This window comes from Antechinus flavipes, chromosome 2, assembly GCF_016432865.1.
Source record: "Antechinus flavipes isolate AdamAnt ecotype Samford, QLD, Australia chromosome 2, AdamAnt_v2, whole genome shotgun sequence".
Classification (NCBI taxonomy): Eukaryota; Metazoa; Chordata; class Mammalia; order Dasyuromorphia; family Dasyuridae; genus Antechinus; species Antechinus flavipes.
In genome coordinates this window covers 453,235,246-453,263,125 of record NC_067399.1, presented here as the reverse complement: position 1 = coordinate 453,263,125, position 27,880 = coordinate 453,235,246, and the positions used below count along the sequence as shown (strand labels likewise).

Sequence of the window (27,880 nt, the reverse complement as noted above, 5' to 3'; positions counted from 1 at the left end):
AAGAGAGCCTGTATGATAAATACTATACATTGTGTTCAGAACTATCCATTTTTTCTTTGCTTCCTTACAGGTTTTCTTTTGTTCTCTGCTATGTACGTTTTACTTTATTCTTTTTCTCGCCTTCCTCCCTGCCCTCCCCCAGGAAGGCTACAATTAAGTATCACCTGTACTTCATGTGCAGGTGTATTCAGTGCTGCAGTAGGAGGGGCTGATGTGGAGGTACAGCAGGGTTCAGCAGAGCTTCTAGCGTCAGGGCCCCATCCCACAAATCCAGCATGCTCCTTAATTTGGTGAGCTTTGGGAAGTGTTGGAGTCCAATGGGCCCACCCATAGGGCAGCAGGAGGGAAATGAAGTATCAAGGCAGGCCCACTGAGCCCAGAGCTGAGAACCAGCCTCAGTGGCAGTGGACGGACAGAGCCTAGAGCAGAAGTCAGAAGGCCTCAGTCATCGTCTCCTCTTGCTGAGAGAGAACAGTAGGGATGATGAAAAAAGTGCTGGGCAGGGAGTTAGGAGACCTTGGTCTAAGGCCCAGTTGAGCCACTGAGGCATTCAGCCATTTTTCTTAATCGCAAAAGTGTAATATACATATTAAAAATTATTACTCTTAACCTTTCTGCCTCCTCATCTTCGCCATAGATTGAGAGTTTTCAGAGCTAGAAGAAGTCTTAGAGATCATTTAATCCAAAGCTCTCAGATGAGAAAAGGCCTAGATAAGGGCTAAGGTAGTGACTGGTTTCAGGCCATACCCTCCTACTCCCCGAGGATGTGTAAGATTCAAATAAATTAACACCTGCAAAGTTCATCAGACCTGTGAATCCCCAGGCAAATGAAAGAAATGATCACTATTACTATTCACTATAACTTCACTGTAATTATTATTAATTATAACTATTAACTTCTCAGTTTCTCCATTTGTCAAAGGGGTGGAATAATCTTCCTGACCCCACAGCCAGGCCTGCCGTCAGAACCAAGGCCCTACAAAGGCCCCTAGGTCTGCTAACAGTGTGCTCACCAAGGAGGCTACAAGCAGGCTTCCTCTCTGTCTCCGCACAGGTACTGAACCAGACATCCAGAATTGAGCTCCAGCTGCTTGAGAACTCACTGTCCACAAACAAACTAGAGAAGCAGCTGCTTCTGCAGACAAATGAAATCCACAAACTGCAGAATCGGAACAGGTACAAAGCCCGAGAGGAAGGGAGGGGAACCTGAGCAAGGGGACGGACATCCAATGAGCCGGCCTGCCCAGCCTGGGTGACCAAGGGATCCGTGGGAGGCAATAGAGGGAGATGGAGCCAGAGATAGAGACGGGTAGGGAGAGAGATGGGGGATAGAGAGAAAGAGATAAAATCTCTATTCCCCCATCTCTCTCTGTCTTTCTTTCTATATATGAAAATATCTATCTATATCTATGTATACATATATATGTAATATATATTATATAAAATAGAGAATAGAGAGAAATAGAGAGAGGAATAGAGATGGGGAAAGAGATTATACATATAATGTAGAGATAAGGATAGAAATGGGGATAGAGATTACATATAACATAGAGAAACAGAATATATAATATAGAGAAATATATACATAGAGAGAGAGAGAGACAAAGAGAGACAGAGAGAGAGACAGAGACAGAGAGAGACAGAGACACAGAGAGAGACAGAGAGAGACAGACAGAGAGAGACAGAAAGACAGAGAGAGAGAGAGACACAGAGAGAGACAGAGAGAGACAGAGAGACAGAGACAGAGAGAGACAGAGAGAGACACAGAGAGATAGAGAGACAGAGACAGAGAGAGACAGACAGGGATAGGGATTGAGACAGAGATGGCAGTCACTGACCGGAAGGTCGGAGCCTCAGGTACCACTGATAGGCAATCAGGTGGTTCAGTGGATGGAGCGTGGGTTTTGGAATCGGGAGGACTGGGGCCAGTTCCTGCCTAGTTGTATGATCTTCATTCAGCAAGTCACTTAAGGTCTCTTGCCCCAGTTTCCTCATGGGCAGAGCCGGACAACGTTGCTAGAGGATCACCTCTGTTAACCTTCGGAGAGCCCTCTCTAAATGCCGGCCCTCCTCTCTGGCGCCCGGGGGGCTTGGGCACGACCCGAGCTCCCCACTTCCTGTCCGGTGGGGGGAGCTTGGGGCTGGGACCCCCGAAGGAAGCGCGTTGGTTCAGCCCCGTGACCTCCCCCAGCCCTGCGCGGGCCCAGCCTCATCTGCAGTCCCGCAGGGCAGGGCTGGGCAGCGGCGGGATGCTGCAGCCCGTGGTGCCCAGGGAGGGCCGGCTGGCAGAGCCCCGAGGCTGGGCAGAGGGGAGCACGGCCGGTGGGAGGTGCGCTGCCGCCGCGGGCCCTCCGCCCACCGTGCGCTCCCCCTGGGCAGCGTGCTGGAGACGCGGGTGCGGGCCATGGAGAGCAAGCACCAGAGCGAGCTGGAGGGCATCCGGGGCGAGAGGGAGAAGCTGCGGCGCCTGGTGAACCGGCAGAGCAGCACCCTGGAGGGCCTGGAGAGGAGCCTGCACGCGGCCAACAGCAACACCAGCCTCCTGCAGAGGCAGCAGCGGCAGCTCCTGGACTCCGTGCAGCGCCTGGTGCACATCGTCTCCAGCGGCAAGGGTGAGGCGGCCGGGGTCTGAACCCTGCTGGGTGACGTTCCCTACTTAAGTCCAATTCCGCTTGAGAACAAGTTCATCTCGGCCTCAGTTTTGTCATCTGTCAAGTGGGCAGAATAGACATTAGAAGCAAAGAAACCTAGAAAAGTTAGACATTTACTCTGGCCCCCTCGTTTTTCAGAATAAGAAACTGTGGCCCAAAGGGCAGGGACTGGGAAAGGAACTTTCCCAAGCTTGCACAGATAGTGGCAGAAAAGCTGCCCTTGGCAGAAAGAGTCAGAGAGTCCTAATAGGCCCTCCTGCTTAGGGGTTCCTTTCTGTGTGTGGCCTTGAGCAAGTCGGCTCAAGTACCTCAGTTTCTTCTTCTCTAAAATGGAATAGCTCCTGCCTTGCCTTCCTCACAGACACAGGGATATTGTGAGGACTAAATGGGATAACTAATGGGAAAGTGCTTAGTACAAAAGAAATGTGAGCTATGATTCTTCCTATCTCCCCTTTCACTTCCCCTAAATACCAGCTGCACACATAATTGTCTTAATACACAGCTCCAACCATGTCCTCCCCCTTTGCTCTGACACTGCATTTCTCCCCTCCCCCCGGACCCCATCTCTAATTTTAAGAATCCTCTAGGCTCTGCTTAGTTGCCCCCTCCTCCATGAAGCCTTCCCTACTCTCCCAGCAGAAAGGGATCCCTTCCCCTCCACTTTTCCTGGAGCACTTTGTCTAGATTTCACCTTTGGTTATGTTTTTCTTTGCATATGTTATATGAGCTTCCACCCTCTCCCTCCAAGAAGGCAGGTCATTTTTATCTTTGCGACCCAGGCCCAATATATATAATGGGTACTTTGTAAATGTTCACTGAACTGAATGGGAAGCAATGGGGCACAGTGGAAGGGTCTCAAGGTTTGGAGTCAAAGATTCTAGGTTCAAATCGCTAAGTGAACACCTGTTGTGCTCACTTCCCTCCTTGGACTTCCTCAGTTACCTTATCTGTAGAATCCTGGAACTACATCCAGAATATCTTCTAAGGGGCAACACAGTGACAGAGCTCTGGGCCTGGGATTAGGAAGATCCATCTTCCTGAGTGCAACTTCAGCCTCAGACACATGCTAGCTATGTGATCCTCGACAATTCACTTCACCAAATTTACCTCAGTTTCCTCACCTGCAAAATGAGCTGAAGAAGGAAACAGCAAATCTTTCCAGTATTTCTGCCAAAAAAGCCCCAAATGAGATCATGAGTGGACAAGACTGAAAATACTGAACCGCAAGAGTCTTGTCTGGCTCTAAATCTGTTACTTATGGGAGGAGATACATGAAAGAGAGATAATAGCGGCAGTTTAAAAAATCTAAATGCAGTTTTAGACTATTAAAACTTAAAATTGCATCAAGACTTTGGGGATATCCTAAATAATAATTTAAAAAAATTAATGAAAAGTATTGATTAAATCGGGCAAGCTATGTGCCTAGCTCTTTTTGGCTTAGATAACCTCTATGGAACATATCACTTATGACAGTTTATGATGGGCTACATTCTGCCAGATCAACTTGGAGATGACCCAGCCTTGCCCCATTTTATAGAAGAAAAAAATGAGGTCCTGAGTGGTCTCATGGCCTGCCCAAGATCCCACAGGTGTCAAGTAGCAGAGTTCTTAGGATACCCTAGACAAGATCTATGATCCTGTCACTCCTCATCTGTGGATCCTCAGCTGCTTTGTCTGAAAAAGGAAGACAATAATGTTTTATCTGCTCTGTGAAAACCCTTACGCCTTTTGATCAGTCAAAAGCAGGAAGCCCCCCACTCCTCAGCATTGGTCAGACTATCTGTCAGTTGTAGTTCATCACCCCTGTCTGTCTGGAGATCCTGCCAAGCCTCAGTCTCACAGCCAAAGCCACCTCTGAGATTACAGTAAACAAATAGTTTAGGAGTTAGAAGTTGTTAACATTCCTTGCTTGTTTGTTTTAAAGTAATATGTCATTTACCAGTGGGGTCTCTGGGAGCCACAATCACTGCATGGAAAATAGTTCATTAGGATCTGGGGTCCTCTGGGACAGAGAGAAGCATCCTGGGTCCCCTTCTGCTTTTCTGGTCCATCCCTCCCTGTCCTGAAAAAAGTACAAGCTGTAGCCCCTGGAGCAGGGGCCACCAGGGATAAGCAGAAGGAAGGAAGGAAGGAAGAAAAGAAAGAAAGAAAGAAAGAAAGAAAGAAAGAAAGAAAGAAAGAAAGAAAGAAAGAAAGAAAGAAAGAAAGAAAGAAAGAAAGAAAGAAGAAAGAAAGAAAGAAAGAAAGAAAGAAAGAAAGAAAGAAAGAAAGAAAGAAAGGAGGAAGGGAAGGAGGAAGGAAGGAAGGAAGGAGGAAGGAAGGAAGGAAGGAAGGAAGGAAAGAAGGAAGAAAAAAGAAGGGAGGAAGGAAAGAAGGAAGGAAGAAAGAAAGGAAGGGAAGGAGGAAGGAGGAAGGAAGGAAGGAAGGAAGGAAGGAAGGAAGGAAGGAAAGAAGGAAGAAAAAAGAAGGGAGGAAGGAAAGAAGGAAGGAAGAAAGAAAGGAAGGGAAGGAGGAAGGAGGGAAGGAGGGAGGGAAAGAGGAAGGAGGGAGGGAAGGAGGAAGGAAGGAAGGAAGGAAGAAGTGCCTATTGCAGGTCAGGCATTTTTTTATTTTTTTATATTTTATTTTATTTTATAATAACTTTATATTGACAGAATCCATGCCAGGGTAATTTTTTACAACATTATCCCTTGCACTGGCTTCTGTTCCAATTTTTCCCCTCCCTCCCTCCCTCCCTCCACCCCCTTCCCTAGATGGCAAGCAGTCCTATATATGTTAGATATATTACAGTATATCCTAAATACAATATATGTTTGCAGAACCGAACAGTTCTCTTCTTGCACAGGGAGAATTGGATTCAGAAGGTAAAAATAACCCCGGAAGAAAAACAAAAATGCAAATAGTTCACATTCGTTTCCCAGTGTTCTTTCTTTGGGTGTAGCTGCTTCTGTCCATCATTTATCAATTGAAACTCAGGTCTCTTTGTCAAGGAAATGCAGGTCAGGTATTATACAAAGAGCTTTACAATTATTATCTCATTGCATCCTCCTGCAGCCCTGGGAGGTAGGGGCCATTATTATTTTACAATTTGAGAAAACTGAGACAAACAGAGGCTAAGTAACAAGAAAGATACATGACACACAGACTGCACAAGAGAGGGAGGCAGAAAGGTACATTGGGGGAAATATTAGCTTTGGAGTCAGAGGATCTGAGTTGTTTTCTGTCACATCATCATCATTATTATTCTACCACTGTATTATACTTCATAGCCTCAGTTTTCTCATCTGTAAAATTGGAGGGATGGGCCACCTGATCTCTGAGGTCTCTTGCAGTTCTAGATCAATGAGCCTGAAATCCTGGTCCAGAAAAGCATTCAATCCTAAAAGGAATGTGATACTAAGAGCCCCTTGCAGCCACAAGGCAGGCAAATAGAGGATCTCTGAAGATGGGACCAGAAAATCTGAGAAGTGCCTATCTCTCCAATCCTCAGTGAATGGTACTTCTAGAAACAGATCCAGACTGACTCTCTGAGATATTACAGAACCTTAGACCATAGAACATCTGAGTTGGAAAGTACTTGGATCTGGAACTGGTCATTTTGGACCTAGAAACCAAGGGAGTCAGGAATGAGAGGTGGGATGAGGAGTTAGGACGATGATGATAATTATAGCTAGCGTTTACATAACAATGTATGTTTTTCCAAAGGCTTTATGTATATTCTTGAGACCTCTAGATAGCTCCCACCTCCTACCTGGCATATTGCCCCTTGTAAGTGAAACTGGGACCATGGCAACTATGGCCTCAGAAGACAAGAGGGAAAGAAGGGGCTAAGGACTGGGATCATCTGGTATTTTTCTCCTTTTAGTTAACCGTTCTTACTAAGTGAGTAGAAAATTCATATTGAAGTACTTTCTGAATTTTAGCACCCTAGGGAAAAACTCCGTTGTCCTCACTCTAGTTAAACCTCAGCTTAAAACAGAAAAATGAACATTTTTCTCAGACCATAGGACATTAGAGCTGGAATGAATTTTAGACACCATGTAGTCCAAGCCTTCAGTTTACAGAGGTATGAAGGACAGAGACTGGCCCAAGTTTACAGCGCATGTTAATGGCAGAGCCACAATTCCTGCCTCCCATATGGATTCAGTGCCTCAGTATGATATAATGCAGGAGAAAAAAAAAACTGGTACAAGATTTGGAATCAGAGAGCCTGGGTTCAAATAATGCCTTGACTTTTTATTGCTTGTGTAATCTTAGAAAAGTTACTTCTCTGTGTCCCTCAAATTTTTTCTTTGGAAAAAAAAAATGTGTGTGTGTTGAGGGATGGGTTTGGACTAAAGTGCTTCCAGCTCTAAATCTACGTATGGAGCCTTCTATCCAGGACTCGTCCCTCAGAGGTGCCATTTGAATCTTAAGAGAGCTAAAGCAAAGAAAACATCATCATGTGAGAAGGCCTGCGTGTGAGCTGCTCCTATCCTCCTGGCCCCGCTGGTGGGAGCCTGTGGGTGTAGGACAGAATGGGGGTTGGGAGTAATTGGAGCTTGTGGAGACTGCCTGAAGTCTTGAGGACCCCCCAGGTCTCCTATCCATAAAATGGAGATGCTAGTTGTCACCCTGCCTCCCTTACCTAACCGCTGGGAGAACCAAAGGAGATGGGAGTGTGAACTGCATGGGAGATGGCCCTCCCTGCCCAGGGTGACCACCCCGGCTGAGCCAACCTTTGTCCTTTCCCCAGTTTTCACTGCCTTCCCTTTTTGCCTTTGTATGCTGCAGCTCTGCTACAGAAGGATGAGCGGTCCTTCCAGGACTGCTGGGAAATCCGCCTCTCCGGGGTCAACGTCAGCGGCGTCTACACCATCCACGTGGCCAACTGGACGGAGCCCAAGAAGGTCGAGCTGGGCGGGAGCGACCCTCCTTGGCTTCCTCCCCCTCACACACCAAGAGCCCGAGTCCCCACCAGCATTTTGTAGACTCAGAACCAGAGGCCTGGACTCACAGGCAGGCAGTAGCAAGGCTGACGCTGCAGCTCCAATTTCCAGACTCTGGAGCAAAATCTGCCTTTCTAATCCCACCCTGCCCGGCAGGACCCTGCTGTTCAATGCCGGCAGACCAGTGAGCCCATCGTTCCCAGGAAAGACCCAGGAGACCCCTTCTCGGCCAGTGGGCAGGGATTTCTTCGGAGCAGGAAGATGGGTGGGGAAACTGAGGCAGATGGGGGGGAGCAACAGGAGGAATCCTCTTTAGAATTTCTTGTCTTGAACCTTGACCTCAGCAGCTCCAAGGCCAGAGAAGCTTGTAGAGGGAATGCAAAAGGGGTATATAGCGAGAGAAGACACATAGAAGAGACATTCATTTGCCTTTTCTTTCATTCACTTGTTCATTCAAACGTGACCCCATAAAGTTTCTTTCCCACCAGGTATACTGTGACATGGAGACCAGTGGTGGGGGATGGACCCTCATTCAGAGACGAGTGAATGGCAGTGTAAATTTCCAAAGGAACTGGAAAGATTACAAACAGGTAATGTCCACCTAGACACCCAAGCCATTGGGTTCAAGAGCCCTCCAGGCTGGGACACAATCTGTCAGACAAGTGTCTGCCTATCTGTCTCTCTGCTTGTCTGTCTGTCTGCTTATTTGTCTGTCTGCCTGCCTGTCCACCTGTCTGCCTGTCAGTCTGCCTGCCTGTCCACCTGACTACCTGTCAGTCTGCCTGCCTGTCCACCTGACTGCCTGTCAGTCTGCCTGCCTGCCTGTCTGCCCTTCTGTTTGTCAGTCAGTCTGCCTCTATGTCCACCTGTCTGCCTGCCCTTCTGTTTGTCGGTCTTTCTGCCTGTCTGCTTGTCTGCCTGCCTGACTATATGCCTATCAGTTTGTCAATTTGTCTGCCTGTCTGCTTGTCAATCTATCAGTCTGTTTGTCAATCTGTCTACCTGCCTCCCTTTCCAGACCCTGGATTCTTTTTCTGTTTTAGCATTATTCTTCAACAACTTCGGGGACCTCATAGGGTCTCCTTCCAAGGGGACCAGAGAGCAACCTTGATATACTTCCTGGGCTTCTAGAACCCACTGTCCATCAAGTCCCTAATGAATAAGGACAAAAAAGCCCGTTTTGTTTATGGTTTAGTGAAAAGAGAGAGAGGAAGCTGTGGCATCGAACTCAAATTGGAAAGGAACCAGTAAGCCCTATTTGAGGATTCGCCCAATTTGAGGATTCTTCCTACATATCGACTTAATGTTATCTGTGGTCTATTGTAGTTTTTATTTATTCTGCTAAATTGTTTCTCAGTTACATTTTCATCTGGATCAGGGTACAGGATAGCAATGGGCATTGGTGAAGGGACTTCTCTCCCAGGAAGTTTTCTATACACCAGTGAAATTCCAGGTCAATGACTAAATATAAAAAGGGGTTGGAGAAAGAGTAATGAACTTGGAATCAGGAGACCTGGGCTCTGAATCTGTTTCTTCCTTTGCATAAATGGACAAGCATTTATCAAGAACTTCTGTGCAAGGCACTGAGATACAAAACAAAAAATGAAATAATCCCTGACCTTAAAGAATTAGATGCTATTGAGAGAGACTTGACTCTAAAATCAAGAAGGACTCATCTTTCTGAGTTCAAATCTGCCTCAGACACTTACCAGCTATGTGGCCCTAAGAAAGTCACTTACCCTCAGTTTGCCTCATTATTTTCATTTGTAAAATGAGCTAGAGAAGGAAATAGCAAACCACTCAGTATCTTTGGCAAGAAAACGCTCAATAGGGTCATGGAGAGTCAGACACAATTAAAATGACTGAACAACAACAATTTAGTTGGAGGAGGCACTCCAAATCAAGCTGAAGGGATTAGGGAAAGCTTCATGGAGAAGGGAGCATCTGAGCAAGCTTTGAAGGAAATGCACAAAGGCACGGAGATGAGAGATGAAATCCTTTGTGTGAAGAACATGTAATACAGCCTGGCTGGAACAAAGACCGCATGAAGGAAAGAAATATAAAATACTCAGACTGGAAAGCAAGATTGGAGCCAAGTTGGGAAGGGCTTTAAATGCCAAACATGGGAGTTTGAATTTGATTCTAGGACTAATAGGGAGCTATTGTGATTTATTGAGCAGGAGGGGACATGGTCAGATGTAGACTTCAAGGACATCATGCTGGCAGCATGGAGAGAACAGACCAGAGAGGGGAGAAATTTGAGTCACGTAGACCAATTCAGAAGTTATTACAATTGTCCTAATGAGAGATGACAGGGCCTGAACAAGAGTGGGGCCATGTGAGCACAGAGAAACTGGACAGGAGAAATGCCCACAAAACATTCCACTATTAGTGCTCCCAGGAGAGACTTGGTGCTGCAAATATAATCTGGAAATCATCTGCATGGAGATGATAATCAAACCCATAAGAACTGAAGAAGTTACAGAATATAGAAAGAGGGGAAGAGAGAAGGAAGGCAAGAAATGAACATTTACTAAGTGCCAACTTACAGATCTCTCATTTGATCTTCACCACAACCCTAGGAAGTAGATACCATTAATTTTCCCATTTTGCAGATGAGAAAACTGAGGCAGACAGGTTAAATGACTTGTCTAGGATCACACATCTAATAAATGTTTGCGGGTGTAGCTGAACTTCGTTCTTCCTGATTCTAAGCCCAGAGTTCTAGCTACTATGTCACCTAATTGATTCTGCTCAGTGGTGTCAAATGCTGAAGAGATCAAGAAAGATAAGCACTGACCAAAAAAAACTATTGCATCTGGCCATTCAAAGAGCACTGACAGATTTGGAAAGAACAGTTTCAGATGAATCAGAAGGTCAGAAGAGAGAGTACAAATAATTGAGAAGTAAGTGCAAAAGGAGAAAATGCAGATGGCGTTGACAGCTTTTTTCCAGGCATTTGGCTGTGAAAGGGAACAGAGATGTAGCTTGAGAGAGTACATAAGATCACTAAGAGGTTTTTAAAGAGAGAAAGAGGCAGTGACAGACACAGAAAGAGACAGAGAAATGGAAGGGGGGAGGAAAGAGGGAGGGAGGAAGAGAGAGAGCGGGAGGGAGAGAAGAGAAAGAGAGAATGTGAGAAGATGAAAGAGAGAGAGAATGAAAGAGAAATGTAAGGAGTGAGCTAGCATTTATTTTTTTTAATATTTTATTTTATTTTATAATAACTTTATATTGACAGAATCCATGCCAGGATAATTTTTTTTACAACATTATCCCTTGCACTTGCTTCTGTTCCGATTTTTCCCCTCCCTCCACCCCCTCCCCTAGATGGCAAGCAGTCCTATATATGTTGGATATGTTGCAGTATATCCTAGATACAATATATGTTTGCAGAACCGAACAGTTTTCTTGTTGCACAGGAAGAATTGGATTCAGAAGGTAAAAATAACCTGGGAAGAAAAACAAAAATGCAGATAGTTCACATTCGTTTCCCAGTGTTCTTTCTTTGGGTGTAGCTGCTTCTGTCCATCATTTATCAATTGAAACTGAGTCTTTGTCAAAGAAATCCACTTCCATCAGAATGGAGTGAGCTAGCATTTATTAAATGTCAGAGACTGTGCTGGTGGATGCAACTATAAGCAAATAATTAATCCCTGACCTTAGGGAGCTTATAATCTAATAGGAGGATACAACATTTTAAAAATGTGGATAAGGTAAAGGGGACCTGGCAAGAAGACCACGGACAGTGGTGTGGGGGCCCGGTCCCCTATCAGAGTTTGAGGGGAGAGACTGAATAGAAGGAGGGAAAGTCAGGAATTGAGTCCTACTATCCAGGAAGGTGAAAAATAGTCAGAAAACGAGGCTAAAATGAAGCTGGGAAACCACAAGAAATAGTCTGGAAGAGAGAGGCCTGGGAGATTCTCCAAAAATGGGCCTCAGACCTCACAAGGCTATTGCAAAGAATGCATTTTGTCAACCTTAAAGAACTGAGGGAGTTCTTAATGTGGGGTCTATGAGTTAGCTTTTAAATTTTTTCTGACTACATTTCATTGTGATTGACTTCCTTGTTAACCTGCATTTTATTTTCAGCATTTAAAAACACAATTCTGAGAAGGGATCCACAGGCTTTACTAATTTTCCAGAGGGGTCTATGACACCCAAAAAGTTAAGAACCTCTGAATTAGAAGAATATGAGTTAATATTCTAAAAAATATTATTATTAGTGAGAGAGGAGCTGATGGGAAGGAAGCAGAGATTGATGCTGATTGGTGGGTCACATCCTGATGTCAGAGCATTTCACGAGAGCAGGCCCAGTGAGGGGGGGAAGCAAGAAGCAGCATAGGGAGAGGAAGTGGCTCCTGAAAGTTAAGAGAAGCAGAGGAGAGAATAAGGGGAGAGGCAGCGGAGAAGGATGCTGCCAAAAGCTGATTGGACAGATCTCCCGCGCCGGCTCCGCCTCCAGCTCCATCCCTGGCGCTGTACCTCGGCGCGGACCAGGGCTCACCTCACCCACCTGTCCCCCCTTTCCCTTCTTCCCCTCGCAGGGCTTTGGCGATGCTGCTGGGGAGCACTGGCTGGGCAATGAGGCGCTGCACCAGCTCACCAGTCAGGCGCCCTATGCCCTGAGGGTGGAGCTGCTGGACTGGGAAGGGAACCAGGCTCACGCCCAGTATGAGCGGATCCAGCTGGGGAGCGAGCAGCAGTTCTACAGGTGGGAAGTGAAGGGGGATTAGGGCTCGAGAAGGGAACGCCCATCCCTCTGGTTCCCTCCGAGCCCGGCCCGGGCCACTAGGTTCTGGATGATTGGGCTGGCTGGTCAGAGATGACTGGGGGGAGGAGGGGAAGGGAGGGGGGAGAAAAGGTGGGGGGGAGAAGGGGAAGGGTGTAATCCCTGGGGGGGAATCAACCACCACCATGTGTCCCCCGTTCAGACTCACGTCACCAAGCGCCCAAGAGAGCCGGGACCCCTCCTCTGGAGGCAGGGGTTTCAAGGCTCTGTGCCCAGTGGGGTCATATAGAGGAGAAGGCCTATTAGCACCCGCCTTCCTCCAACCCACAGAAGGAAAGAAAAATAATAAGGGAGCTTAGAGACACCGGAACTCATTAAGTCCAGCCTCCTCGTGCATGCGACAGAGAAAACTGCAGTCCAGAGAAGGGTCGGAACCAAGGGGCCCAACACAGAGAGGTTAGCAGTAGAGTCAGGATTAGCACTCCATGGGGGAAAATGCTAATACTGCAGCTTAAATTTAAGCGCATCCTGGTACATTCAGAATTAGTTTCTATCACCACACCCTAGTTGGGCTAGATAGATGGGCATAGAGATAATAATTCTTATTATAATGATACAGTGGGTACCCCCTGCACACAAATATTATACAAGGTAGAATGTAATAGGGACAGGGGGAAATCCAAAGAAATGTAGAAAAATCTGAGAACAAGCTACAATTTTCAGTGGGGATGGGAGTGGGGTGGAGTCTGGAGGGTAGTGGAAGGTGGTCAAGGAAGGGCAGAGATGAAAAAGAAGGGCTTCGTAAGCAGGAAAGGTGTCAGGATAAATACCTGCTAGTTCGGGTCGAATGTATGTAATATAGGGCATGAAAGAGAGTAGGGATGTTGATAATTCTATTAAGCTCTTACTCACTATTTGCCAGGCACTCTGTGAGATAAGGCCAGGACGATAGGCTTAAACCCTATTGTGGAACACCTTCAATAAAAGGCAGAAGAATTTTTGTTTATCCTATAGAAAATAGGGAACTATTGTGAGCAGGAGGGTGATATGGTTAGACTTCTTTTTGCCTGTACAAGGCCCAACAAAGCTTATACTCCGGTTTCACATGTGAAGAATTGCAAGATCAATATGACTGGATTGTAGAATGTGTGGAGGAGAAGCGGTGGGTAATGAAGCTGCCAAGAGACATTAGGGTAGGGAGATAAATCATTTTAAATCCTAACCAGAGGAATCTCTATTTGATCCTAGAGGCAATAGGGAGCTATAGTTTGTTGAGTAATATAGTCAGCCTTGTGATTGAAGGAAATTGCTGTTAACTTTGTGGCGGGTGGGCTGGGAATCTGATTAATAGGCTATTGCAAATGACCCAAATAAGAGGTAATAAGGGTCTGAACTAGGCCGATTGCCCTTTGGGTGGAGAAGAAGGAGGGGCTCTCCTTTTGCTTGGAAGAATCTGGAAAGAACCTTAGGGATGGGGAGCAAAGGTGTGAAGAGAGAGAAGCAGCAGCATCAAAAATTTGAGCCTCCCATACCCTGCTAGGTGGCCTGAACACCTTGCTAAGAACAAGTTCACTCTCCTTCCTCTTCTATTGTGATAATGGCCCATCAAAGAGACCAAAATCCCATCTCTAAGAGCTCAGATAGAGGAGGAAGGAGTGGGCTGAGATGGTCTGGGAAGGCTTCCCAGAGGAAGGAGGACATGAACTGGGGCTTGAAAAATAGATGGATTATAGAGAGGTAGAAAGGAAAAAGAAGGGCCCTTCAGGCCAGGGGAACAGTGTGAACCAAAGAAGATTCCCTTCTATTCCCTATTCTCAGCCTATTCCCAGAATAGTATAACCTGGTGGAAGTGGATATATGGGGAAGTACCAATGACCACTTCATGTCTTACATTCATAAGACAATATCTTATATATAAAGCAAAAAATTCTAAATGTACATGTACCACTGACTTTATCTGTTCCTCGATGAGCATTAAGTGTTAATGTCTCAGGCCCATACCAAGAACAGAGGCAAAAAGGCAGTCACACTTTAATGGGGTGGGGGAAGAAATAAATATCAAGGTACGTACTAGATATGTCCAAAGTAGATGGAAGGTGTTTTCAGAAAGAAAGGCACCTGGGAAAGTTGGGGTTGGGCGGATATGTCCAAATATGTTAGCACATGGTAAGAAGCTGCAAAATGAGTGGATAAGGGTACGGATAAGTCAGATGAAGAGAATAAAGGTATTGTGTTCATTAAGTAGTGAGGCTTCCTATAATGGTCGAGGAATCAGGAAAGATGGTTTGGGAGCATATGGTGGAGGTCCTTGAACATAAAAGTTAAGGCTTTGTCCTGTAGGCAATGGGGGACTATAGGTGGCTTGTAGCTAGTATTTAATTTCTCCCCTTGTGCTCCCGTGTCACCCCTCCCACTTTCCTGCTCCCCGTCCCTCAGCCAGGAGTGAAGGCTCTTAGGGAGGGACCAGGGACTCAGGGGACCGGAGGGAGGGAGGGGTTAGTTTGTCTACTTCCCAGCAAGGTAGAAGACTGTGAGACGCCCAGACTCCCAGGGGCCCCAAGATTACTCCTTCCCTGGGCCAGTGCTTCTTGAGAAAGCTGAGAAAGATCAGCTAGTTCTGGGCTAGGGCAAATGCTGAGTCAACCTGCCTGGTGGCGCAAGAAGCACACAGCTGTTGTCCATCACAGCCTACAGATATGCGAACACTGAAGTCAGAGACACACACAGAGACACAAATATACAAAGTTCCACCGACACTTGCAAACAGTCACACAAACGCAGGCAGCCGCACAGGCAAAACACTCGTAGCCTGCCACATGCGTGCTCGCAGACACACATTTGTAAACATACATAGACACGCCCAATATGAAACATTCACACACGTAAACACACAAACACACAAGCCCAAGCACAAAAGTACAGAGAGGCAGCGGTACCTCAAAAACAGGTGACTCACAGGATGGCATGTGTCCGGTTATGGATCTATACATACACACACATAATAATGCATGTGTACACAGAGGCACATTCACAGAAAGGGTTATTGCAGCAGCCCTCCTGCAAAGCGTGTTTATCTAAAAACAACCAAGTGAAAGGGCTACCCCCCTACCGACCTGCTGAAGGCATCGGGAAATGGGGAAAGCAACTCTAGACTTCCAACCAGGAGAGTTCTGCTTGAGACCTACTAGCTTTGTAACCAAGTCACCTAATTCTTCTGAATCTCAATATTCTCATCTGTAAAAGGGGGATTAAAATCCCTGTAGTGACTTACAGGACCTCAGAAGGCGGCAGTGAGGTTCAAATAAGATGATGTTCATACAGGATGTCCCAACAGTTTTAGTTCTGTTTTAAATGGCACTGAGATCTTTGGGACACCTTTTATATAAGGGAGTAGATAAATGCCCGTTGGGAGATGGGAGTAGGGGTGGAGGGAAAGAGAATAAGGTCCTAAAACTTGGATCCTTTCCTGAGAGAGCTCACCATAGCCAGCTGAAGTGGTCCCTGGCAATTCTGGGCAGAGCCCATAGGGGATTATAGACAGAGAGTGCTGGAGGAATGCAAGGGAAGGAGAGCTTACTGGGAGCTGGCAAGTCAAGGAAGACTTCTCCAAGAGACCATTTGAACCTTGAAGAGTTACAGAATTTGGCTGAAGGGGACAGGGCTTTCCCTCTGGGAAGCAGAGAAACAGAGGACAGAGCACAAGAAGTCATGAGAAGGTGTGCTACTACACCCCCCCCCCAGGTTTCCTAGTGAGCCTCGGATTCCCTGGAAACACCCACCTCCTGCATGGGACTATCCAGCCCATCTCTTTAGAGATGCCTCTCAAGACTGTCCCTTAATCAACTCGGCCCCCTCTGAGTGGCGGGGAGCTTTCTGGAGGGCCTTCCCCCTCCTGGAAACAGTGTTTCCCAGGCTGAGTCGGCCCTCACCTGGCTCTCATTCCTCCCTGCCTTGCCTCTCCCTTTTGCCCCTTCCCTTCTGGGCGCTGGCCTCTCCAGGTTGACACTGAAGGACTACAGCGGTACGGCCGGACACCAGAGTGGCTTGGTCCTCCAGGGCACCAACTTTAGCACCCGAGATTCTGACAACGACAACTGTCTTTGCAAGTGTGCTCAGATGCTGTCCGGAGGTAAGGCCCAGGGCCAAGCGGGGAGAGAGGGAGAGGGAGGGGAAGGGGAAGAAGCAAAGGAGGGAACCAGCCCCAATACTAAACCTCTGTCTAGCCTCAGCAATCGTTCCATGCACCTAGCTTCTCCTTAGAGTCCAGTGTTCTGCAAAGAACGTACTTAGCAACCTCAGCTCACATTTTTAAGCATTTTACACTTACACATCTTGTGCTCAAGCCAAGTACTTAAGAACTTGGAGTAGAGTAAGTAGAAGGTTAAGCCGAACATAAATAAATAACTATATATCTAATGTAACATAACTAGGCCATATAACTTCTCCCAACGGCTAAGACCCTCAGCAGATGACCGGACCTGGGTACAAGTCCTCCCCAGGGCAGAGCTGTCACCCCCTTGGCAACAGGCAGGCTCTAAATGGAAGCTCCCCTCGGTCTCGCGTTCCTTACAAAGTGGCAAAGGCAGCATTGGCTTTCGGGACCGATCACATTCCTTCGGTTTCCACATGTCCACAAGGAACGAGTTAGACTTGGCTCTGTGCAAGGTCCCGCCTAGCTTTAACAGTCTGTGCTGTGTGTGTATGTATTGCCCCCACGTGTTGATCCCTCCTGAGTCCTATTTTTAAGGTTCTTCCCAGCTCTAAGATTCCATCTTCTACCATTCTGTGTCCTGGGACCCCTTCCAAGCTTGAACACTTTATGACTTTATGACACGGCTATATCTGCACTGACTGCCTCATTTCAGGAACACAATTTCACACCTACATCATGTTCAGGTCTTCTTCTTGTGCTGAATTCAGTGTGAAGGAAGGGGACCAGGAAGGACAGCTCTCTAGGCTCTCCTACCACTCTCTGGCTGAGTTATCAAAAACCAAAGATCACATTTCTATACCACTTTACATTAAAACCTCTTTTCTTCACAATAGGCTAGAGGTCACCAGTGCAAATGTTATTTCCCCATTTTATCAAAAGACAAACTGAAATTCAACAGAAGAAAATTATTTGCTGGGGGTCATGCCAACTTAAATAGTAGAATCTGAATGTGACCCTAGGGATGCTGACCCTCAATCAAGGGTTCTTGCTAATACATTGGCTAAACAATTGATAACAATTGGAATGGACTCCGGCTCTTGGATAGCTCAGCTAGCTATTAATACTGGTATGAGAGAGGAACTGATCTGCTTTCTCTACATTTGTAGGGATCTCATATTTGTCAGACTCAGGAGTGGGGGTGGACAATGGGGAAAATATCAATAAAACTGCTCATTGTGCTCTGAGAAGCCTCTGAGCCAGATTAGAAGAGCTTTCTCTTTTTCCAGGATGGTGGTTTGATGCCTGTGGACTCTCCAACCTCAATGGTATCTATTATCCAGCCAAGCACAATGTCCGAAAACTCAACGGAATCCGGTGGCACTACTTCCAGGGCCCCAGCTATTCCCTCCGGGCCACCCGCATGATGGTGAGGCCCACAGACTTCTAGAACTACAGCTCAGCTTGGGAAGGCACCAGTGGCAACTGGGGGGACAGAAATACCCACATCTCAGCACACAGAAGGGCAATTGAGATGCCCGGAGGTCTGCCTGGAGGAGGAGCAGGACCCTAATAGACCATCAGATCCCACAAGTTAGTCTGGACTCCTCAAAACAGGACTATCTTGGACAGTCTCAAGGTGCTGGAGTCGGCCAGCCTGTCTGTCTCCTGGAGGCATTGGTGCTAGAGCTCAGATTCTTGGGGCTCCGGCCCCGGGGAAAGGTCCCACAATGGGTCCCTGGCTGCTGGGACACGGGCCCCACTTTGGGGGGGAGGCTTCCTCTTACCTTCTATTGATCCCATCTAATTCAGTTTCTGCCCTGACCTCTCTCATCTCCCATCCCGCCCATTGTCCTTTCCCTCCTCGGTCTGGGCGGCCCCGGCTTCTCTTCAGTGCTGCCATCCAGGATCCTCATTTCATGGCCAGAGGAGCTGGCTCCACTTCTCCCCCACCACCACCACCCACACACATTTTAATTAGATCCAGAGAATCCTCTTCATTCAAAAAGCCCAACCTTCGAGTCCTTGGTTTCTGCTGGTCTCCCTGGCTTGAAGTCCCAGCAGCGAGGCTGGCCTGCTGAGCAGGAGGAGAAAGGAGGGCAGAAGGGGGACGCCCCTGGGGTTCTTTCCCTTGAAGATGCCTGGAGACCTTCTCCCAGAAGCAGACGCCGCGACCTTAAAGAAGTGACTCCCTCTCAGAAAGGCCCAACAACCCGTGTGTGTGTCCCCAGAAGCAGTCGGGAGAGCCTGTTATGGGCAGCAGGGTCTGGGCAAAGGGGACTGGCGGTCTCAGAGAGATGAACCTGTGAATGGAAACAATCCAACCTGGAGAGCAGGGAGGGGTGGGAAGCTGGACCCTGAGGAGCTCTGCCGGCCTCCCCGAGGTACCCAGCCCATTGTTTTCCCCAAAGGATTAAACCCTAACTTTATAACCAGTCATTTCAGGGCAGGCCAGCTTTATTTGGATCAGGCAACCACCCATCTTCTGGGCAACAAAAATATGCAAGAGATACAACCAGTCTGGACCACCGCCCTGCCCCATGCAATCCTCCTCTATCTATAATGATTCCCCTCTTCATTTTCCCACTACCTTGTGCTCTCCCCACATCCTCCCAAATCTGTCTTCTGGAAAAGAGGTGAGATGTCTGTCACAAATCTCTCTCTAAAATGATCCAGGCCCCTGTTCCCTCTCCCAGGGGGACTTATGGCCTTAACATGGCCACTGTTGAGGAGGAGGGGAGAGCAAAGGCAAGAGAGAGAGACATGAAGGGCTTTGTCCCTTATAGAGGGAGAGCAAACAGGGAAGGTCCAGAGGTACAGGAGGCCTCCTTTTCTGTCTCTAGGTCAGGCCAGCTCTGTGTTCCTGGGGAGCACAGAAGAACAAACCCCATACTAGCTTTCAAGCACTCACAATCTAGTTGGAGACATCAGCTCCATTAAGCAGACAGAGAAAAAAGATATATTCTTGGTGCTATGGAAAGATCAATGGTTCAAAGGATAATCTGTAAAAATGAAAGGATATGGGGTCCCTTTGATTTCCAAATACATGAGTATGTGATTTAGGTAATAGTCTGTGAGACTTTTTTAGAGCTAGTAAGGTACAGATAGGGTAGCAGGTATTCCAAGAAGGAAAGATGAGTTAAGTTTGGAATAATCAAAGGTTTCCAAAGGAGAGGGCACAGGATAGGTTGGGAAAGACTAGAATTGTGTGCAGAAGGAAGAATAAAATTTGGGCCAAGAGGGCAAGAGAAACAGAAGTTGGTAAAGTTTTTTTTTTTTTTTCCTTGATTCAGAGACGGTTTAACTCATTGGATGTCTGAGTCAGGATCCCAAAGAACATTGAGCCAAATTGTATTTGCTCGGTGGTGAGACAGCATGATATTTAGGATTGAGGTCTAAGTGGGAATCTCAGCTCCACTACTTACCAGCTACTAGACCTTGGACAAAGAGTAATCTCCTTGGGTCTGAGTTTCTTCATTTGTCAACTTCATTTGTAAAAAGGGTTGAACTAGATGAACTCTCTCAAGTCCCTTCCAGCTTGAAATATATTATCTTAAATTTTAATGGGGATAAATGTAAAATCCTACATTTGTGGTTCAAAAAATAAATTTTACAAGTACAAGATGGAGAAGATATGGTAAAATAACTTCCATTCTGGGAAGAGATCTGAGAGTACTGGTGCATTATAAGCAAGGGTGTCCTAGTAAATGTTTAACAACTGACTTTCCAAAAAATGTATGGCACTCACACATTTAAGTTTAATCTGCATTGTTAACATTTTTCCAACACTTTTTAAAGCTTAGACAACAAAACAATAAATCAAGCCCTGATTTCCAAGGTATAAATGCTCACACTAGAAATTTAACAGTTGGGTTCTGGGAGCTGGTATGAATTGGCTCCTGAAAAATAAAATACCAGTCAATAGTCTGATATAGTAACCAAAGGTATCTTAACCCCTCTTTAAGAGGAAAAAAAATGTCTGAGCCAAAGAGGAGCTAGATAATCCCATTGTACACTACCCTGATCTGATTTCATCTGAAACATCACACTAACACTGGGTGTTAATTCAAGGAAGGACATCAATTAGTTGGAGTTCCTGCAAGGAAGGGGGCCTCAAGGTGAAGGGTATTGGCATTGTGCCATATAAGGAATAACTGAATATTCTGAAGATGTTTAATCCTGGAGAAGAGAATACTTAGCAGAGAGGAGGGACAGATTAGATTTACTCTAATAGGCCCTAGGGGCTAGAATTAAGATCAATGGATAGAAGTTGTAGAAGCAGGTTTAGGTTTGAAGTAAAGAAGAACTCTAACAATTCCAGTTTTCCAAAGGGCTGCTTTGGTAAGTCCTGGGCTTCCCCACTCACCGGAGGTCTTCAGACAAAGGTTGCAAAACTACTTGTTGGATATTTTGGAGTAGAGATCCAAGTTCAGGGATGGTTTAAGTCCCTTCCAGGCTTGGGATTCAGGAACAAAAGTTCTTCCCGGGATCCTTTAACTCTGATTGACTGTGTTCTATGCTCCTTCCCAGCCCTGACATTCTAGGAGTCTGATTACTGTCCCAAGCCAGGGGAAGTGATGAGTGGATAGGACTGAGGAAGCAGGAACCCTTACCCAAACATCAAACAAAAACTAAGTTTGGTCTATGGCCACTAGTGTTTGTGAACTGGGTCAACTAGCTCTCAATCAGGGAATGGGTAAGTGCTCTAGGCCTGCTGGGGATAGGGGAGTGGAGGTGGAGTGGAGTGAAGCAAAGAAACACTGATAGTGTTAAAAGGCAGAACCCTCTCTCTGGGACAGGGTTTTACGGTGTCCATGGTGATAAATATTTATGGGTTGGTAATTATACTTTTAGTTCCTGGGGAAAACTTTTAGTGTTGGGGCTGAGGAAGACAATAGAAAAAGAATAGAGAAAAATAGAGATTCCCTGCCCTCCCCCCCAAAGGGTCTTAACCAAGGCTGCTGCTTGTGCCAGAGGGCCCGCCGACTGGGTTCCAGGCCGCCTCTGCCACTGAGGGGAGGTAAGACCTGGAACAATCCCTTCCGCCTTCGCGCCCCTGTTGCCTCCTCTGGTGAATGAGAAGGTTGGATTTCAGACTCAGGTGTGTTCCAAGAGCTGCACATTGGACGGAGGGCCGGCTCAAAGCCAGGAAGACCTGAATTAGATCTCTGTCCTGCTGGTAGCAGCTAGTTAACCTCCCAGTGCTCTAGGCCCAGTCACAGAGAAAGGGCCAGCTACATCAGCAAAGAGGGCTTCCTCGCCTGTTATTCCCTCTGACAATCGCAGATCTTCTCCATTTTTTACACCTTCACTTCCCCAAGACCACCTAACATAACAAAAAAGGCATAATTAACTAAAACAGACACCACTTTGGTCATACGTGACACAAAATGCCTCCTATTTCTGGAGTTAGTTCGCCGCCTCTCTGCTGAGAGGAGAGAACGTGCTGGTTCACCACTGGTCCTAAAGCCTCCCCTGCAAAGGAGGGTGGGGAGTTCTGGGAACTCTGGGAACGAGTGGAGCTGCAGGGGCCAGGTTCTGAGCGCCAGGCCCAGGGGCTCCTCAAGGAGTGGTAGAGAAAAACATCCACAGCCAGGCAAGGGGATGGGACCGGAAGGAGGGATCCCCCTCTCAGAGATCCGTCCCGGGCGCCAGCCCCCACTTGCTCACTGAGCAGATGCCCTGCTAGTCGCGCCAGTTGGAGTTTGTGCTGGCTGGGCAGAGGGTCCCCCAAGGCACAGCTCTGTCTGTCTCCCCAGGCCACGGCCTTTGTATCAAACTCGTGAATGGTGCTTTAAGGGGTCTCTTGGTGGGAATTTGGGGGGGTAGGTGGACTTGTCCAGAGTCCCTCGTAGTCCATGGTAGAAGCAAACAGCATAGATTACTGGAGTCTGGCCAGGCTATAGAATATGAAAGAGAGGCTATCTGTGCTATTGAGGGGTGAGAGAGAGCAAGAACACCACAGGGACCTTAAAGTATAGAACAGAAAACATCACTGCTAGAAGGGACCTCAGAACATAGAAAACAGACTTTCCAAGCTAGAGGGAATCTTAAAATGTAAAATATTAAATCTAGAAGAGAGACTCATGCAATCACCTCATTTTATAGATGAGGAAAACTACATGTGAGAAGCTCAGACCTTGAAGTTTGGCCCCAGTTTCTGTCCTTGCCATGCAGGGGACCTGATATCTGCTTTTGAGTCAAAGCCAGATCTCCCCTACTGGAACCTTCTCTCCCTAGGCTCCAGCCTCCTTCCAGTCCCCCAAGTCTGCACTTCCAGAGCAGCAAGAAAAGTGAGCCTACTCTCTCATAACTTTCCTCTCCTCCCTCCCTTCTTCCCCCTTTCCTCCAAGGCAGGCCAAAGAAAAGTGCTTGTTTTATTTTTATATCAACAAATATTTATTTTTGTACTTCATCTTTTATAAGCAAGGCATGAGTAAAACTGGGGGGGACAAGGCTGGGGGGAGGGTGACCATGGGGATTTTAGGGGCTGGGGCCCAGCCTGGGAGGAGAAGTTTGGCCTAATGCAACAGAAAACTCTCTAGGGGAGAAGGGAAAGCTAAGACCCTGGGCTGCCTCCCTGCCCAGTTTGTGTTTAGAAAAAAGAAGCAGAAGCCAAAGGGCCAATTTTTCCTTGGAAAATCAAGAGGCCTCCTCCTGGTTTGACTCTCAAAATCTGGAGGAGACCTTCAAGATCCTCTAGCTCAGGGGTCCTGAACCTTTTTTACGTGCTGGACCCTTTTGGCAATGTGGGGAAGCCTTTGGATTCCATCTTAGACTAATGTTTTTAAATGCATAAAATAAAGTACATAGGATTACAAAGAAAATCAAAGATTAGTGAAAATAAAGATGTAAATTTTTTTTTCTTATCTAAGTTCAGAGACCCCTGAAATCTATCCACAAACTTCTGATTAAGATCTCTAATCTACTTCAACACCGTTGTTTTACAAATAAGGAAACTGAGGCCAGAAAAATGATTTGTATGAGGTCACACAGGGACAGAGCCTCTGCATCAGGATTTTAACTTTGTTCTTCTTTCTCTGGATCTAGTTCTCTTTCCTTTGAAATAGGCTGTTTAACTTTGTCTCCATCCCTCTTTTCTCTGCCTTTCTTATTTCCCCTTCTTCCACGCCGGCAGTGGGCTGTTTTCCACTCTCCCTTCTCCACCTTCTTTTGGGTTCCCCCTTCTTTCTCACCACTTATCTTCTCCAACTTCTTAAAGGCCTTGCCTTAAACCCAAACTGCTCTGACTCTCATTGACTGGCCAAGAACAGGACCCAGATCAAGCCCCAGATGGTCACTGTAAAAGGCAGAGACCCAATCTACCAGTAGGGCCTCCGGCAGCCTCCACAAATCAGTGGATCTGTGGCCTCCAGCCAACTCATTTCCAAGACATTTGAGGCACAATGCAGCCAAGAGTCCTGGATGGGAGACCTAAATTCAATCAATCATTCAACAAGCATTTATTAAACACCTAAAGTGTGCTAGGGTGCTAGGGATACTGAGGAAAAAGCAAATAATTCCTTACACTCAGGGAACTAGGATTCTATTGGGGGAGAAAAAATGTGCATATGTAAGTATGTATAAAATATATACTTTTAGATTTCACTGCTTTAGGAAACTAGTGATGAGGAAACTTCCCTTTCCAGTGCAGAGCAGCTCTTGTCGAAAAGTAGTAGGTGGGGCAAAATGATTAAGTAATCTGTTTAGGGACTTTCATACAGTAGTTAGATGAGGAACTTGAATGTAGGTCTTCCAGACCCAAAAGGCCACTCCTTAACCACTAGGCCAAGTTGCCTCTCACCCCAAATATATGAAAAGTCAATATAAAATGTTAGGGAAGGAGAGTGGGAAGTTCCTAGGAGGCTCAGGAAACTCCCACAGGGAATGTCTGAGCTGAGCTTTGGCAGAGATGCCAGAGGGACTAAGCAAAGGGGCAGTGCATGCCAGAAATGGGGGATGGCCAGGGCAAAGGCCAGAGAGCAGGAATGTGATGCATTAGGAGAATCAAAGGTCAGTTTGGCCGAACCATAGGGCACCTGAAGGGGAGGGATGTGTAATAATCTGGCAAAGGTGGGGGTTAAACCCAGGCTGGATCTCTGACTTTGGGTGATTCACCACATCTGGTCTGATTAACTCCAAGGTCTCTTCTGGTTCTCATATTCTATGTTCTAGGGTCCAACCCCCCCCCCCCTTCTCACCCACTACTTTCCATTCTAAGCTCCTCTCCAATTCTGACATTTTGTTTTATTCTCCCTTCCAGTTCTAACTTCTCTGTTCGGATAGTCCTCCTTACTCTGAGTGCTAGGCTCTGAGGAATGTCTCAGGAGAGCACGGAGAGCATCACACTTTGGCTAAGGCCTGCGGGACTGTCACTCCAGGCCCGGAGGGGTGGGCCCGACTAGCAGGCAGGCCCTCCTCTGAGAACTGGAATCTGGGACCTCTAAGGGGTGTCCTCCTCACCTGCCCCATTTCTCCCAACCTATGTTGTTGGCAAGACAACAATTCTACAGAGAGAAGGCTGGCCACACTGAGCCATAATGGGGGCTTCCTAAAATGGGTTTCATTCACTATGGTCACCCCTGGCAGAACATCCAACTGTTCACATTAGGGCTCAGGAACATCCTACTGGGACTGCTGGCTGTTCCCTGAGAATGGAGAACCAAGGACACATCCTCCTGTCTCTCTGACCTAGGTGTAATGTTGCCACTTCATGGCCCGTGGAGGTCAGTGCCTAAAGTCTGCGGGCTGTCAGATTGTGCCCTTTCAGTCTAGTTCCTTATGGAGAGAGCCAGTGAGTCACGGGTGGGGAGCGGTAGTCGGCCACCATTCACCCTCATCTGTATGCTCACTAGAAGACGTTTCCCTGAGCACTTCCCCAAATAATCCCTGGTGTGTGCCATATACAACGAGCCTTGCTTCTTTCTGGTGCACGATGCCCAGGGTGGTTAGAGCAGGCCCCTGGCCTTCTGCTCTGGGCAAACCACCTGCACCAGTGAACAGAAGCTGAGTGCCTGCTCTTGCCAGGGCACAGATGGAGAAGCCAGTCCACCCTCTCTCGTTCCTGCACCTGCCTATCAGGAAATGAGGGGTTTGAGTGCACAACTAGCAGAAAATTCAAGATCAATTCCTGAGCTACTGGGCAATCACAATAACAGTAATAATAGCTAAAAATCTGGGGTGCTGTATTTCATCAATCCCTCTAATATTCTATGAAGCTGAGATCATTCCCATTCTGCAGATGGCAAAACCAGGAATCATGAGACAAGTTCAAATCCTATCTCTGGCACTAATTTACAGTTTGAAGTTGAGTGTTACATCTTCTCCAGGATCTTCATCTATAAAATATGGGGGTTAGACTCAATTACTCTGAGGTCTCTTCCAGCTCTGACATTGTTACTGGAAAGTGGCCTACAAGAATGGGAGAAAAGAGAGATCTCTGTAATTTGAAATAGCCAAGGAATTCTTGGGGAAGATGGGATTCCAGATATGCCGAGAAGAAGGAGAAGAATCAGAGATGGGCTGGGGAAGAGTGAAAGCTTTCCTGAGGGAAAAGAGAAGCAGTAGAAGGCTGGGAAATAGTGAGCTTCCTCAAACAGCTCACCCCATTCCCTAAACCAACCACCTTTGCCTGAAGGAGATTCTGTTTGTCCCCTTCCTTCCTAAGGAAGGGCAGCAAGTACAGATAGCCATCCATTTTCTTCACCCTTGGCTCTCCTTCAAAGTAGCTTGGGGCCAGAAAATGGGATTGAGCAAACATCCATGAGAGGTGGATAAAATCCAGATCTCAGCTCCCCAAGCTCACTTGAGGAGGAGGGTTCCCTTTCTTTTATTTGGCTCCCCATAGGTGCCCAGCACCTCAAGGAGGAGCTAGTCCATAAGCACTCTCCTTAGTGCCTTAGGGCCTCATAAACTCATTCTATAGAAAGAGAGACTGGGAAATACATTAAGTATTTCTCCCTCCCTCATTCCCTCCCTCATTTTCTAGAAAGAGTTTTACCATGGGGGGAAAAACTCAGATTATTTGGTTGTTTTCAATCATGGCTGATTCTTCATAACCCTTTTGACAAAGATACTGGAAGGTTTTGTTATTTCCTTCTCCAGCTCATTTTACAGTTGAAGAAACTGAGGCAAAGTGTCTGAGGACGATCTGAACTCAGGAAGATGAATGTTCCTGACTCCAAAGTTGACACCCTATGCACTTCATCACCTAGCTACCCAGAAGCATAGCAAAGAAGGAAAAGCTCCAGTTCTGGTACTAAATTACCAGCAACATTATTGGGCAAATTCCTTCCTCTCTCAGGGCTATTGGTAGAAGAAGAAAATTAGTTTAAATGGCCTCTGAGCTCCCTTCCAGTTCTGAAGTTGTGCTTTCAATGTGTACGATGGCCCTTTCCTCTCTAACATTCCATGTCTTCCCAGCCCTAAGATTCCACGTTTTAAGGATCCTCCATATCTAGCATAACTCTGTTGGTTTTTGATAGCTCATCCTGTCCACTAATCCCAAATAAAAAAGTGCCCAACACTAATGGCTACATTCTTAATAATGGGCAACCCTAGGCATCCTGGTAGCTCTAAGGCCCTCTTGTCTACTGCTACTGCTGTCCTCCCCCATTCTCCCACAGACATCCAGTGTGAGGGAAACAATACAATTTACCAGCAGGACTTCAATTGAGGAGCCTTGAGGCACAAGCTTAGGGCCTCCTCCAAGCAGCAGGATCTCCTTCCCCTTTCTCCAGCTGCCAAATCCCCTTCCCTCCTCTCCCCTTCAAAACCTTCCAGGGTCCTCAGAACAAAGGAAAAAATCAGTTAGCCCAAACCCAAGAATGTATGGAGGGGACATTGTTTACTAGCCAAAAAGGGTAAATTTCGATAATTAACTGATTCCTTATTGCAGGAAGGAGACAAAGCCCCTTACATATATGACTTCATTTGAGCCTCATGCAAGGATATGCTGGTGTCTTTAACAACCAGATCTTTGTGGGGGAAAACATGCAAGATATACATTTCAGTCCAATTTGCATTAAATTTTTCTCCATCACTTTCATAAGTCCACACCATCCACTAAACAATAAAGCCTGGATTTGTGGCATTTTCAATTTCCAAGGTACAAATGTTAAAAGTGAAAATTTAATCAGGTACAACTGGAATTAGCTCCAACACACCCTTTTGTCTTGTATCCCTTTGATGGGATGCAGGACAGAGTTGATCACATTCATATTTTAGATAAACTGAGGCTCAAATTTGGAACTATGCCTAAAGAGCTATAAAACTGTCCATGCCCTTCGATTTGGCAGTGTCTCTATTGGTTCTATATCCCAATGTATAAAATATTTGTAGCAGCTCTTTTTGTAGTGTCAAGGAATTAGAAATTGAGTGGCTGCCCATCAGTTGGAGAAGGGCTGAATAAGTTATGGTA

The 27,880-nt window shown here is 46.6% G+C and overlaps 1 protein-coding gene across 1 annotated transcript in view; it reads left to right on the top strand.

Moving 5' to 3' along the window:
- Nucleotides 1-20,306, top strand: part of ANGPT4 (angiopoietin 4) — a 66,769-nt gene extending 46,463 nt beyond the window's left edge. Inside the window, exons 3-9 of the mRNA XM_051979494.1 lie at nt 1,055-1,176; nt 2,380-2,612; nt 7,425-7,540; nt 8,068-8,169; nt 12,127-12,293; nt 16,310-16,440; nt 17,751-20,306. Coding sequence (XP_051835454.1) covers nt 1,055-1,176; nt 2,380-2,612; nt 7,425-7,540; nt 8,068-8,169; nt 12,127-12,293; nt 16,310-16,440; nt 17,751-17,911 — 1,032 coding nt within the window. The 3' untranslated portion in view covers nt 17,912-20,306. The remainder of the gene's footprint in view (nt 1-1,054; nt 1,177-2,379; nt 2,613-7,424; nt 7,541-8,067; nt 8,170-12,126; nt 12,294-16,309; nt 16,441-17,750) is intronic.
- The last annotated feature ends 7,574 nt before the right edge of the window (nt 20,307-27,880 follow it).